General features: G+C 41.7%; 1 protein-coding gene across 10 annotated transcripts in view; it reads left to right on the top strand.

Annotated features, from left to right (window-relative positions):
• The window catches only part of FBRSL1 (fibrosin like 1), a 679,286-nt gene that overhangs the window by 543,508 nt on the left and 120,367 nt on the right, over window positions 1-15,411 (top strand). For 5 of the 10 annotated variants that reach the window (XM_090062037.1, XM_090062033.1, XM_090062032.1 and 2 more), the window contains one exon: window positions 14,377-14,430. The exons of the other annotated variants lie outside the window; for them this stretch is intronic. In XM_090062037.1, coding sequence (XP_089918163.1) covers window positions 14,377-14,430 — 54 coding nt within the window. The remainder of the gene's footprint in view (window positions 1-14,376; window positions 14,431-15,411) is intronic. 10 annotated transcript variants of the gene reach the window in all.

Genomic DNA, 15,411 nt, shown 5'->3' with positions numbered 1-15,411 from the left:
ATTTATGCTCTCTGCAGCATTGTCACATTTTTTTTCTGGAGGAAACTGTATCCAAAACCATGAGGCATAAATGTCAAATGTAGAGCCAATTTCATGATTAGCCAATGAGATCACCCCAAGTGGCAATGCCTGTTTGCAAGATTAGGCCCATAGTTGTGTAATAGCCAGAGGTGAACCCCCAGCCCCACCAAAATCCTAGATCCGGACACCCCAGAATTTTGGCCTAGATTCTGATGATGTGGTTCAAACCATGACTCTGATTGACCAAATCAAAATGCAGATCGGGATTAACTTCCTCCAAAGGCTGAGTTGGTCCAATTTCAACGTTAAACTCAACAATTCAGACCTACCTACATGGTATTATATCTTAAAATTTAAGGCTGAATGAGTCTGTCATTAAAAAGGCTGCATCAGGTACAATGTATTATAATCATATACAAAATTAATGGTATATATACATGCATTTGAAAATAAAAACACACGGACACTCAAAATTGTATTTGCTGCATTCCACACGAAAGCAGTTATTTTTTTTTTATTGGGAAAATTGTTAGATTTGATGTCGGTATGTAATTAGTAGTTTGCTAGCAATAATTACAGGGCTGTGTTCCAAAATAAATGATGTAGCATTCCTGTGCATATAGTATGGTGTACCACAAAACAGGAGTTGGAAAATTGCAACATTGCTAGATCATCATATATCTGACATGTTGCTGTTTTCTTGCTCTGATAGTTTATGAAAAATAGTAAGTATGGTACGCCATGAACCAAAGGACTTTCTTTGTTAAATTAACCACAATTGCAACCACAAATTATGGCTTCCCAAACTGTAGATTTAAGACTCCGACTTTTCATAAATAAGAGTTTCTTTGTATTTTAACAAAATGTACATAATAGAATGTAGATGTATTTTAATACCAAAGTAGCACTTTCAGAATCATCAGCCTATTCAGGCTGTTTGAATAGTCATAGCATCTATTTTTAGTTTAATATCCAGCAGTAGAAATTTGTAGAAATCACAGAATCTTAACCCAGTTTCCGATACAAACCCAATGCTATGTAGTGAAATAGTGCTGAGGTATCCATTTAAAAAAGGAAGAGATTTTTCATTTCTAAACTTTTAATATTTTTAAGAGACAATATTAATCACGACAATCAGGATCTGCAAATAAAACGCAGCAGGATAAAAATCCTTAATATATTTAGGGACACATTCACTGCTAATATAAAGAGAAACAAATCCACTGAAGTCAAAGAACGTGTGCCAATTTCTACCAAAGAAACCGATTTTTCTCCATCATGAAAAGATTGCCATAGACATTTCAGTTTTAAAGTATTCTATACATAATTGACGTACAAAGCTTAGTTTTGATGTACATAACCTTAGCAGCAGTAACTTGAGGAGGGGCTTGTGTGAATATACTAATTTAGCAATGTGTATTTCCTCATGCTAAGTACCGGTGCAAGAAAGCAATTTTTATTACAGCTGACTTCAAACAAAGATACTTTGTTGTATACATTATCAATGCAATGCATAACCATATTCAAGCTGTATATTTTAAGGTGAACTGGCTGCAGGCCCAGTTATGCAATCCAGTATAAACACTTTGAGGATACAGAGCTCCATACAGAGTCCCTTATCTTTGTTGTGTTACCCAGCACTTGCCATATCTGACATTTTGTACTCCAGCTCATTTATACATTGTTGCTTAATATAATATAAATATCACAAAATAGCATGGGACATTACACATCTCTTCATTTCTGAATACATTATAACAGCAGTAAGTAATCTGTTTCTTAGTCACTCCCAAATACACAAATGGAATGTTGTATATTCTGTCTCATAGAATTTTTCTCATATCCTCAGATTTTCTGTTTTTCTTTCTTTGTTACAAGTGGGATAAGGAACAGGAAAATTTAGCTTGGGGACACTTTTAAAGAAAGATGGGCTATAAATACAAGAATCTTTTGTACCAACAGAGGGAAGTATGGTTTAGGAGTCAGTATCTTAAAATGACCAATCACTCTTTAAATATCAAGACTGATTTCTGCATTGATGATGGCATTGGAGGATGCACTGGATCCTTGGAAAGTCCAGTAAGCTATGCTCTCTATCGTTATTTTTAGAGGGAAGTTAGGGTTTTCTTTTGTTTTGGTTCTGCATCCACCTCCATGTATTTATGTATTTAAAACTGTTACACAATAATGGAAAGTTGAGGCACTTTTCTTTGGGACCCATGTATTAGTGTGTTAAAATGGCTTTTATAGGGACTCCAGAACTGTTTGGGCTGTTGTAACAGGTGGCTGCTTAATGGAGTGTGACCAAGAGGGGTGGAGAAAGGGCCATTTAGTCTACTTTCACTTGAGCTCACTCAGTACACATTAGGTGGGCTTTCCCAATAAGCATAAAAATTAAAATGGCTCAGAAAACCCTGTCCCTCCAGTCGGAGTTTGGCAACAGCCTTAGCCAGCATTTTTCATGTTTAGAAACAAACCCCTCATCTTTCTAGCTGCTTCCCTTTCCGGCCACCATTTGCAGGTTGGTTTTAATGCAATTTACACAGCTGGGCAGATCCATGGGTAGCTGGAAACGCATTAGGCAGGTGGCCGCCTGCTAGTGTGTGAGTTAATGCGGAGGAGCTGGGAAATCTTGCAGGGACTGGCTGACTCAGGTGACCGCTAATAGCAGGTGGTCCTAAATATAGGTTTCACTGCACTGCATATGATATCAAGCTGAAATGTCAGGTACAACTTCTAGTTGTGCCTCCATTATTCAAAGATAACGGGATTTGCGCTCAGGATTTTCACTCCAGTAGCTAGCTGGCAGTTATGTGCAGATGAGTTCCTTTAATCATAATTAGCTGCAAATAATCTGAATCTGCTGCTGAAAGGTTACTTCAAAGAGAGGTTTCTCCATAGCACCTAGGATCTTCCCGTCTGCAGAAATACAGGTTCATGAATCAAGGGTTTTGAAATTACGGGAGCGTTTAAACAAATCACCAAGTTATTTTATTTCTATCCTGGCTAGTTCATAGTAGTAAAAACTGCAAGTGGAAAGGCTAAGAAAATGTATTCTAAAAACAAATGTGTAATTGTTTTTCTTGAGAGTTGGAGTTGACAGTGTTTATTCATGAGGCTTCGCTGCCCTAGGCGAGAGCAATCAAACTGGAGGTACCACCTCCCACATCCTTGTTCTCTTTCATTGGAGCCACAGCTTTCTCTGCTGCCAGGCGCAGGGCCATCTTGAAGTGTAGGCTGCATTGCCGACGAATGCTTTCCAGTGCGCGGGGGGGGGAATCTTTTGTTTAAAGAATTTCCAGTTTTCTGGCTCCTTTCCATTGACAAATCAGAATTACACGTCCAGATTAAGCTGCTCAACTGTGATTGGGTTTTGCATGTAATGCGGCATGCTAATGGTGAGCTAGGTTTGTGATGTGTATATTTCTAGGCCTCATAAACAAGTACACAAAACCAGAACACACAGGGACCTGCAGCTCTGGTACAAAACCTTTTCCAGAGCACTGTCAGTAACTGCAGATGTTTATACAAGTTGAAGGCTCTGCTGTAATTTTTTTTTTTTTTGGGTGGGGGGAAGGGGATTGCTGGATTAAAATTCTTTTGAAGTAAGTCAGAGCATATTTTACCAATTTGGCTGCACATCCCTATGTTGCTTCATTTATATTTTTAGGCCTTGATGGGAGCGCATAGCACAGCTACCAGCCTAGAGACAGGTTCAATAAAAAGATTCAATAAAACCTCTCCCTGGCTTCCTCATAGCAGAAGCCTGTGCAGGGGGTTCACACCAGGCAAGAGAAGGAAAGAGTATTTTATTGAATCTCGCCGTTGGTTTATCCAAGCCGTTCCTGAGTGGTTTTTCCACCCCCTCCACTGCCAGGGACTGTAAAACAGAAAGATGTGAAGTCCTGATTTCCTCATGACATGACATCTTTATGTAACACTACAGTTAAGTGCTTTCTCTTTCTGTTGTCAGCACTCTGAGTCTCAAGCTGCTGGAAGCTTTTAGCCCCCAAATACTGGCTGCAGTATGGCTTGGTGTATTAGAAAGATCCCTGTGTGCTACCTTCAAAGGAACTATTTGAGTCTGACAGGTTCATGTCTCTAGAAAGGTTTTTTTTATTTAGGATTGTTTTTAAAACTGAGGACTCAGATCCAATAGTCTTGATACAGGCAACCCTGTTGCAGGTGGTAGCCCATGTCAGATGCATCTGAGGGAAAATGATAGCTGTAGCTATCTAATCTAATATCTGTCTAAGCACTCATATTTGCTCCTCACCCTTATATCTGAGCACCCTAAAGAGATTATCACAAGCGTGGTGTAACGTCCCTTGTGTGGTCTAGTTAGTCTGATAGTGTGCTGTAAGTAAGAGGCATTCAGGGCTGGGGAGCGTATTAGAAAGAAAAGAAAAACAAAAGTGCCCGTCTCCACATAAACTCAGTTTTCCCACTGCACCTCCAGCCTGATGCCTGACCACCCTGCTTGGAGGTGAGAGGTTAAGCAAATACCACCCAATTTTGTCATCTGGATTTGTACATTCAGGGATTGAACTGAGAGTGCTAAATAAATCTCTGGGATTGCAACCTCTGTGCACCATTTATCCTTCAATCCCCCTATCTTTGTGGAGAAGATAAGTGGTTTCCATGGTCCCTGGTAGTGCTTCAGATTCCTTCTATCCCATTTCAAACTGGGTTTCTCTCACTTCTTTCTTGGCCAGATAGGTTATTCTATACAAGGAGAGCTTCCCTTGTTTATCCCTCTCTAAATACGTGCAACAAACCGGCTAGATTTTGAGGGCTACCACAATGCAAGATGGCCATTAACATTTGCCAGTTTTCCTTAAGCAATTAGCTCACAGCCTGCCAATTTTGTTCTTGTCCTGTACTTTTGTAGCTCCTATAAGGAAATAGCATTTAATGCATCAAATGCTAAAACTGTAACTGCATAGACTTGCCTAGTTATTTAAGGTAGCGGGCAAGGTTGAGGAGCCAATGTGTTTTACTTGCATACTGGATGGTGCAGACATACCGTATGTAAGTGCTGTAGAGGTTTTATCTAGAACCACATTTTTTCTGCCCATCCCTTATTGAGCAACTTTCAGCACTCTTGACTTATTTGGATGTAAACTTCTGTTCTTCACAGTACAGCACCTCCGCAGCTACTCAGACACACCCAGTTTTATCACTGGTGTGGGATGGTGGTGTGATATTTGCTCAGTGCCTTTACACACATGAAATTACCACTGAAGTCAGTAGACACTGGGTGCACACAGGGACGGCAGCATCTTCAGGTCACTTACTGAGGTGATCTATTTAAAAATCCAGCAAGGAAAGGCTTTTCCCTCCCTAAGCACTCTGGAGGTGGGAGCCTTTTGATGTTTGTATTTTTTTGATGTTTGCAAGCAGGCGGTTGCATCTGGATGTCATTTGTGACATGAAGTTTCCGCCCTTCTCCACCTCTGTGTCCTCCTGTAAAATGCATTTTGGTTTAATGTGTAGTTGTAGGCCAGTCTCTTTAGCAGGCATGTAGTTGGCCAATAAAGAGGTACCTCGGGTCATGCTGTGCACTCTTGTAAATTTATCCCAAATTAACCCTGACTGGCATCCAGCACCCCGGCATAAAGATACAGATGTGTATCCTTACCAACATCTGCTGCTTCAAGACATAAATCCGGGCCCTGCGTTTTGGGGACCAGCCTCCCAAGATGCTTTTACAGCTCACTGGTGCAACTGGCTGCATTTGACAGCCTGCCAGGGGTTGTTATCCCCCCATGGCCAACGTCCTCCTGCGTCCTTTCATGCAAACGTCCTCGGACTCCAAAGGTCGGGGTGGTTTGCCCAGCAAAATGCCCCTGTGGTTCCTGCACCTCATGAGACAGGTCGGACTAGCCTTGTCCCACTGGTTTCATTGCCACCCGTGGACAGAAAATGGTTGTTTTGATGATTGCTACTATCATGATGTCTCTGGATACTAAAAGGCCAACTGGAGACACCCCTGGTCGCGGTGCTGGCCGCCAGCCTCCTGCCGGGCCCTGGGGAAGGGTCCCCCACGTGCAGGGACCGGGGAGGCTGGGCCCGGTGGAGTGCAGCCCCGCCCCCTCCCCCGCTCCAAGGGCAGTGATTGGCCGGGGCGGGGCGGCGGTTGGTGCCGCGCGCTCGGCGGCTCGGCGCTGGATTGGTCGAGCCTGGTGCGCGCCGGGGGAGCAGCTCGCGGCTGCCCGCGCGCCGGCAGTTGCGGCCGGAGCAGCGCGGCGGCCGCACGAAGCGGGGGAGGGGAAGGGTCGGGCCGGGCCAGGACATGGCTGCGGCGACGTGAGGTGCAGTCGGAGCCGCCCTGCCCCGCCGATGCCCCGCGCCCTTCGCTTTGCCGCGGGGACAGGAGCACGAGGGCAGCGGGGGTCCGTGGCCTCCCCGCCGCGCCCATGGATTAAAGCTGCCGCTGGATTTGGCGCCGCCCCTGTGGATTATCCTCCCCACGCCCCGGAGCGGGCCCCGGCGCTGGGCGGGAGCGCCCCGCGGGCTCGGTGAGTTGCTCCCCCCAGACCGTGCTGTGCTCCCCTTCTCCGCTGAGGGACCACTGCATCTTCCCGGCTCGGCCAGCTTTCGGGGGGAGGGGGGATACACGGGGGACGTGACCTGTTGTTGATACGGAGCCGCCGACGCAGCCTTGCGGCGGGGAGGGTGTGAAATTAGCCGCGCGGCTCTGGAAAAGATCTTCTTTCATTCCCCCGCCCCCCCCCCCCCGGTAGTGCGGGATTGCAAACCCGCCTCGGTGTCTGCTAGAAGACAAGGCTGAGGTGCGTCTGTTCAAGATGCTTCTTTATTAAACACGGTAGAAAAGTAGAGATGAGGAGCTGGTCGGAGATCTTCGCGGGGCTGTCAGCCCCTTCGGCTCAGGTGAAAAGCCCCGTAGGGTATCCATGGATAAGTGAGGGCTTTTCTCCCCGCTTAACGCGGCGCGGTTCGGCCGAGCAAGCCCCCCGACAGCGCTCGGCAGCCCCGTGGACGGTGTTGGCACGGCTGAGACGCAGGGAGCGAGTTGCCTGTTCGGTTGGTATTGTTGTCACTCTGCCTCCCTGCGCGCACTCGTCTGCTCCTCTTGAAAGAGATGTTTAATCCAATTAGAAATTCAGGATCGACTCTTTAAAAGTGTCCGTTTTTTAGGGGTGAAGTAAGATTTCCAGGTCGCTGGATAACTAAGCACGGCTGGGGGGAAAAAAGAACTTAAGAATGAACGGGAGAAAGAGGGTGATTTTTAAACAGTGGATGCTTGCAGATCTCCCTGGAATGGGAAGTGTTTTTTCGGCATGCCAAAACCTTCATGAAGAGTTGTGTATGCGTGTCAGGCTGACAGCTGACCTTCTCTGTACATGTCCTGATTTTTGCAACGTTGTACAATCAGAGATCCTTTTTACTGCATATCAAGAATAATATTTCCAGATACCCAAGTTACTGTTCTCAAAGATTGCTTTGAGACTTGGAAATTGTGTAATGGAGGAATCCTCTGCTGTTCTACCCTTTACAATAGCTACAGGAATTACTGGCTTTATCCCCCACTCCTGAAAGAAAGTCTAGCCCAGCTGGAAAAGACTGTTAAGGCATTACATAGAAACAACCTTCCTCCTCTTATTTCTAAGGAGTTAAATAAATCTCTGGTCATCCTTGATCAGAGTTTGCTCCAGTGGTTTATGTTTATGTATAAATCCGATTTTCCCCACATGCACACTTGCAGGGAAGAGGCGCTTGATTTTGGCACACAGCATTAACTTCTTATAAGTGATTCACTTTTTAATGCTCCATTGAAGATTTTCCTCCTTTAGTAGCGATAGTCCTTAAAGCTGCTCCCCCCACACATTGTCCCCCACCCCAGCAGTTAGATCTGAAAAATGTTTACTAGTGCTTGAAGTGATTTTTTTCTGCCAGAAGAGGTTAATGTTATAAGGGAAAGAAGGCAGTATTTTATTAAATATGATTCCCATTTAGTTTTCACAGATGTGGAGTCATCTTTTTTTATTTTAAAGGTGGATCACATTGAGTGAAATCATAAGACCTTTTTGCAGGGAATGTTAAAGGTATTATGAGCAGCAGTTTATGAGAGAGAGAGAGAGAGATCTCCATTTTATTCTGTCAGTTGTCTTTTTGTGAACACAGCAGCGGCACAATAGAACTTGTGATACACGCCGGCCCAGGCAAATAGTGTTGGTGCTCCTGTGTATGGAAAGAGTTTGAGGTGTTTAGTTCAGAAGTCCACTGCTAAGCTGTTGACCTGTAGTATTTATAGGTACTTATTGGCCTCAGATTCCTACCTGAGTTCAGTATACAGAAAGGTGTTGAACTTTGGGAAAGGATGCAAACATTTGATTCTTATTTTTGTAACTGAACAGAAATGCAAAAACATGAGTGGAACATAGGTTGACAGAAATGGAACTTGGAGCAGCTCACTCCTTAGACAACTAACCTTTCCTTCATAATATGTTCCAAAAGCATGGGTGTGTTCATCACTTTATTTCTTAAATAGTTGGGACCTTCGGTACATTTGCACTGAATGACTCTTGACAACCAAGACTGCACAATATGGGCATAGCTGGATGTGAGGCAGAATTTGTCAGTCTCTCTGATATAATTGTTAAGTAATCAGGGAAGATTCATTCAAAGTGAATCAGAATGGAATAAGTACTCTGGTTAATGTCGGTGACTGAGTGAAATTGAAAGATGACCTGAAGTCAGGCAATAGCACAAGATTGTGTTTCCCCTCACCCAGAAGCACAGTTTGTCAGAGATTGCTGTTAGATGAGAGAAATCACTTTGATGGTGCCACAAGTGGAAATGTGTTTTATTGTTTCTTATGATCATTTATCCTGTTGAATATGGAATGGAAACAGTGAACCAGATAAAGAAACATGCATTTACCAGAAAGTTTTCTAGACTAATCAATTATTAGGAGATGTAATAAGAAATATAATCCTTAGGGAGAGGAAGAATTGCCATTATATAACATCTCTTGGGAGAACTTGTATGCCACATAATGAGGTTGGTGATAGTGTATTTTCCTGAAATGCCTCTGCATAAGAATTTATATCTCAGACTTCAGTAAATGCAAAAATTATTACTGGATACAATCAACAACAGTAGTGAAATTGGTATCTCTTAGGAGGTGGGTGTTAGTGTATAAGCATGTGTGTTTTGATTTAGTAATGACATTTTCAGAGATTTGCTAGGTTACTAAGATCAGAACTTTCAAAAATATGAGTTGGTAGTCATTAATTTTGCATGGTGTGCTGAAGGTGAAAGATAAAATATGAAAGGCTTACGATCCTATTCCAGCCTTCATTAAGTTATTTGTGTTTATCTCTTTTTAGATAGGAATTAGGAGAAAATCTCTAGCCTTAGTGCTGTAAGTTCAAATGATCTTTACCTTATAGGAGCAAATCTTGCATGAATTTATTAATAAAAATGTGTATATATGCTTTTGTTGGGTTTAATAAGCCTTGTTAGCTCGGTATGTGTTTCAAAATCGTATGCGTTTCAAAATCCTTCTCATCTGTCAGGGACGTCTAAAGACCTGGCTTTCATCTGAAAAACAAAGCAATTGTTATAAAGTATCATCATCATTATTATTATAATTATTATTATGTTTGAATGGCAATTGCATTGAATAGAAAAAATATTCAGTTTCAAATGCCCCTTCTGTTTTTCCTAGTTCCAGATTTTGATGCTTAGATTCTAAAGAGTGTTTTTAACCTTTGACAGGTGAAAATTGTGTCAGTGGACTGTCAAATATAGGTTTTAAGACTTTTAAACCAATGGCTGAAGACGGCAGAAAATCATAAAAACTGTATAGTTGGTGGAGAAATCATTTCATCTGATGCCTAACAATTTAACATCTCAATAAATGCTACTAGTTTCAATAGCTTTATAAATAGCCTGTTGTTAGGAGTGGTGCAGGGTGTCCAAAATTTTTTGACTGGAATCAAACATGTTGCAGTGCCTTTTTATTTCAATGACAGTTACTAGTTACCTTGCTAAATCTAAGACCATAAGGTAGTGCAGTGACCCCTAATGGTGATTTTGGTAATTGTGGCAGATTTGTTTAGTTACACTATTTTCAGTAAATTAAAGATGCATTTGGGTTATTTAAAATCCAGGCCCCCATTGCAACACTTCATTGATAATATTTGGTAGTATTCTGTATGCCATCTTGTGGTTATTAAAGTACATTACAGTAAATCATTTGGGCCTTAAAACCTGTAGTTTAATGGAACTGATCATTTTGCTGTCTATTTCATTGTTTTATTTCACATCTCATTAAACGCTGGAAGTCTGTTTTGATCTACTTACCACTGCTGAGTGCAGTGTTTCTCATAAACTTCAAATTTAAATCGGCTTGGATGAAGCATGTAGAATCAATATGTTTTTTTCAAAGGTGGGATGGGGTTTGATTCCTCCCCCCCATCCTGAAAGCTGCAAATCAGTGTCAAGTTTAAAAGTTGACTGGTTAGGTTAAGGATTTATTGCAGTTTGAGTTCTGCAGCAAAGGTCAAGTAGTACAAGGACACCACCTAAGCAGCTTGATATCTTAGTGCTACCAGTCAGTGATGGAACTTGGCTGTAGTCAGTAATGCTTAGAGATGGTAATCAGAACCACAGCCTTATGTCATTATTACTCTGCGCATTTCTCTATGGCTGGTGATTTCTACTTTGCATGGATCAGTTAAAAGATTGTAGCGTCTTTTAGCTGTTGTAAAGATAGTTGATGTAATAAAGCAATGCACAGTTCTGATGACTTGTTTGTTTCTTTAAATTAGGGTAGTGTTTTGTTAGGGTACAGATTGAAAAATAAAACAAAGCACCTGCTCTGCTTTTAAGGTTGCATTGCAAAGGCAATGGGTTGTCCTGAATATTTTAAAATAAAATCTGCTTTCATATGGGTGCAGTTGGAGTGATAAAAGCTATTACAATTCCACTGTAGCAAGGCAACAGATTTTTTTCCACGGAAAAAACGATGATTTTCTTGTCTAGCTTATAAAGTGTGATTTCCCTGCCCCCTTTTGGTAAAAGTAGTGTTTATTAGTGAAAATACGCGGTATGTTTTGTGTTCTTGGGGAAACCATGCTGGAAAGGATCGTTTACACATTTGTTAACATCACATTTGTAACAGGCTAACCTTTACCACCAGCCTCATTTCACTCTTGACTTCTCTTGTCCTCCAAAGTCAGTACAAGAATGTTAATCTTGAATTAAAAGGTTGTGGGAGTGTTGCTTGCAACTAAACACTGGTGACTTCTTATTGCTTCCGTTGGGAAAATTAAATATCCGCTTCAGCTACAGATCTGCAGTGAGGGGTTATATTTTTCAAACTCTTGATAGACGAACAAAAGGCAAATGTCATGTGTAAATTATTATTTTTCCCCAAGGTAATCAGCAGTAGGATAAACATTGTTTATATTGTTAAGATACTTTTAAGTAGAGCCTAACTCCAAAGCTCTAGGTTATAAAGCTGTAGTATAGTCTGTCTGTAGAATAGTTGGAAATCCTTCATAAATCTCTCTTTAACATGTGCCTTCTATCCCAGTATATGATTGGTTCTCTAGAAAAACCTTCCATAGAGGGTGTACTGTAATCCTTTTATGTTCCTTCCTCAGTGCAGATTAGGCAGCAAGAAATAATTAGGAGATTAATTTTCACCTGTCACTGCCAATAATAGATAACCTCAATATAGTGGCAGGGCTTGGAATTTGGGGATCGGAAAAGCATTTAACCCTGTAGCAATTGCCAGGGGGTCCAGACAGAAAATGGTTGCCAGAACATGACCTTCGTGCTTGTTGTCATGAAAACCAAGAGAATATTAGTATTTTAGCGTTGTGTTGTCTTGTTAGTGCTGTGTGTTATCCCTTAGCTTTTGCTGTGTTAAGATTTCCCTGTGCCACTAATGTGCCAAATGTGCATGGTCTAATCAGACAGGAGCAGGCGTTGGAGACCTTTGCAGCTTAGTCTTTTAATTCAGATACACTTCTGGTGTTTTTCATTATTTCAATTCCCAATCTGACTGGTACTTGTAATCTGCAAGAGAAAAGAACAAACTAATGAAGATGGCTTCATTAGACAGCACGCAATTTAGTCCTTGCCTCTCTTCACTGAATGCAACTGAAGAAATGTCCCAGAAGTACCTGTGCATTAGGCCTTCAGAGAAGCAGAACAGTGTCCCTTTCAAAATTAATTACCTGCTCACTTCAGGTGAACTTAAAAATACATTCCAGGTTCTGAGGTAATGCAGGTAAATTTTAAAAAAAGAAAAAGTGGGGGGAGGCCCTCTCTTACCTCCCCCTTTTTTTTTCTTTTGTGCTGAAGTTTAAATCTACAATCTGTTGAAAATGTAATGGGAAACTAGCCTACAGAAAATGCCATTATTCATATCATCCCAAGCTCATTTATTTTATCTGCAGTAGTAATGATAAGACAGGCTGCTTGGCAATGCTGATAAGCTGGGAAATATCTTAGAGCTATTTGTAAAAGTTAAAGCAGATCTTGGTACTGAGCGATAGGGAAACTGATGAGCCTTTTGGCAATCTGCTGAGCTAGGAGCTAATAAAGATTTTAATGGGAAAGCCTCATTAGGATTAGGGAGAAGATCTATTATCTCAGATTTACACAACATAAACGGTGGGGCAACTTTAATTTTTTTTCCTGCTCATTAAATAGTATTGCTGAATGTGAAACCTGAAATCCAATCTGAATCTCTTTGTGTGTGCCAGGAGCCACTGCCAGCTGTTTGTTGAGCAAAGACAGAAAGCCAGCTTTTGCGGAATGGTATTTGCTGCACAGACGGGGCATAGCAGAGCATCAGGGTTTTAAGGGTCTGCTCACAAACTTTGCAGGGGTAGAACGTGAATGGCTGTCACGTGTTTGGGTGTTGCTGTCTAGAATGCACCTGTGTTGCTTGTCCTTCAGCCAGTGGGGGTCATTTCATTTGACCCATTACTACTTTGCCATTTGTACAGATGGCCAGATGGAAGTAGCATTGCCTGAGGGGTGCACTCCCTTCCATTCATCTGAATGTGTCATTCAGTTCAAAATCCTACCAGGTAGCTCTGTCTACACTATAGCTAGAACTGTGATAGTGGAGATTCTGTCTCCAAGGCAGCTAGAGCTCCTATGTATTGTATCCAAGTGCCAAGATGACTGACATGGTTAAATAGCCCCGTTTACACGACCAAATTAAGTTAAAACCCAGCTAGAACCTGACAATGATTATTTTACAGCCCAGCTCACAAAAAAGGTTTAAATATAGAACATCCACAGTGTAGGGTGCCTGTTTGTAAGTGTGCAGTATGTTTCTTCCTGTTACAGTACTACTAGAAGTACAATGTATACAAGATTCAAAAGAGTCTAATTTATACAGGGTTTTCATCTGTTAGACAGCCCTGCTAAAGGATGTAAAACAGTTTTATGTAAAACAGTATAAAATATGCTGGAAGTCTGTTTTTTGGGGGGGGTTTAATGCATTCCTACTTACTGGCCTAAGTGGTGTTGTAAACTGATTTGGCTACAGCAGTATTTAAACCATGTTTTAGGCAAAGCTTTTAAACATTTGAATTCCCTGGGTATATAGGACCTATTATCCCTGTGCACACTGACTATGGGAGAACTTCAGAATCTGGCTGCTTGAAGATTGGCTGTTAGTGCAGGTTAAACCAGAGGCTAGCACTCCTCACCATGTTGGGCACATGTAAGCGCTGGTGTTTTGTGGATGTCTTCTCTTCCTACTTGCATAGTGCAAACCACATATGTTCACACTGTTGACTGAATAACCACAGTGGCAGTTGCTTATGTAAAAAAGTATTGTAAGGCAAGTACATTAATGTATGTTTGCTTGTTAATGTGATGTAGCAGCTGGAAGTTGAAGGAAGAGCCAGTGTCCTGGGACAAGTCGGGCTTTTTCATATCACTAGGGAGCCACTGATTGAAACCAGTGGTTTGAGAGGGCACTCTGATAGACTCAAAACAAGCCATGGTAATGTTCATTTACTGGTGTGGAATTTAGCCATTAAGTTGCTTCCTGTACCTCCTCTCTCCTTATGTATTTTCATCTCCTGTTCCCTCATCAGCATGGGGCAAGGTTGGAGCAACAGTGCCATGCACTTACTTATGAGGACAAAGATGCTCATCATCCTGAGTTGATGTAAAGCATACGAATAACTTATTCATAGTAAGATGCACTCTATTTCAGAAAAGTAGGATGGGCATGTTAAAGATTTAGAGCCCCACGTAAATGACAGGTTGCTCCAGCAAGGTTGCCATTTAAGAAAGGTATCTACTACTTATTTTTGATATGAATGAAACTTTTTGTTTTGTCTGTAGACCTCAACGGAACTGGAGCTGACTCGTATCAGGAGTGGCTTGATAACAAGCAAGGTATGAGATCAAGTCTCTCCAACATGGGCACTTGGGACTGATTTAGCTTGGCTCTCGCAGCTGAATTGGTCTTTCTCTCCTCTCTCTTTCTCTGTCTCACTTGGTTTCTTTGTGTCTTTCTCCAAATCAGTTCACTGTTAACAGTTCCATGACTGCTGAAAGGTAACTCATTAAATTAGCTCAGGGCCTTCTTACAAGCTAGTGAGGATCCCCTTAGTTTTCCAGAGCCCCCAGTTCTCCATCATTAAAGAACGAGAATGAAACACTGTGAAGCAAAATAGTTCTGTAACCAATTTAATTGTCTGGGGAAGGGGAAAAGTAATCAACTCAAACAGTCTTTTTTAGGTCATGGGAGGTGCATGCTAGTTTAACACTAGATGTTCTGAGAAGACTTGTCAGTATAAGCTGAAGAGGTCTCATGACTTAACGTGGGGGGAGGTATATGTCCTTTCACAGTAATTTGAAAGGGAGAATCTCATCAGTAAAATTCAAAGATGGAAAAATATATGGGGACAGAATCCAAATTCAAGTTACTGTTTCTAACTCTTTTGCTCTGAAAGAGGGTTTTATGTCCTCTTCAGAAGCTACAGTTGAAGGAGATTTGTCTGCGACTATAGCTCTGTATTTAGTGCTGAAACCTGTAGTAATAACTATCAGGAAAAATATGTTCCCTTCAGTTAAATTTCATTTATTATGAGCTATAGCAAGGAGATAAGAGAAAATAATTATCCTAACCTGGTTATAGCCATCAGTAACAATGTCAGGGTTTTGCCCTGCTGTTGACCCGGATCATGTGACAGTAAGGAAGAGCCAAGACTGCCACTTACTGAAATTCTGACTCTCCTCCATTATTGTCAAAGACAAAATGTCCAAGCACACACGAAGGTCATGGGTTTTGTTCATTGTTTGGTTTAATTTTTCTAACACTGCCTCAGCTATCTGTATGTTCCTATACTCAGATGATAAATGCACTTTAAGCTT

This window comes from Crocodylus siamensis, chromosome 9, assembly GCF_052110815.1.
Source record: "Crocodylus siamensis isolate JL-2025a chromosome 9, ASM5211081v1, whole genome shotgun sequence".
Taxonomy (NCBI): Eukaryota; Metazoa; Chordata; order Crocodylia; family Crocodylidae; genus Crocodylus; species Crocodylus siamensis.
The sequence above is the reverse complement of the archived record's forward strand: the minus strand, read 5'-3'. Positions and strand labels throughout refer to the sequence as shown.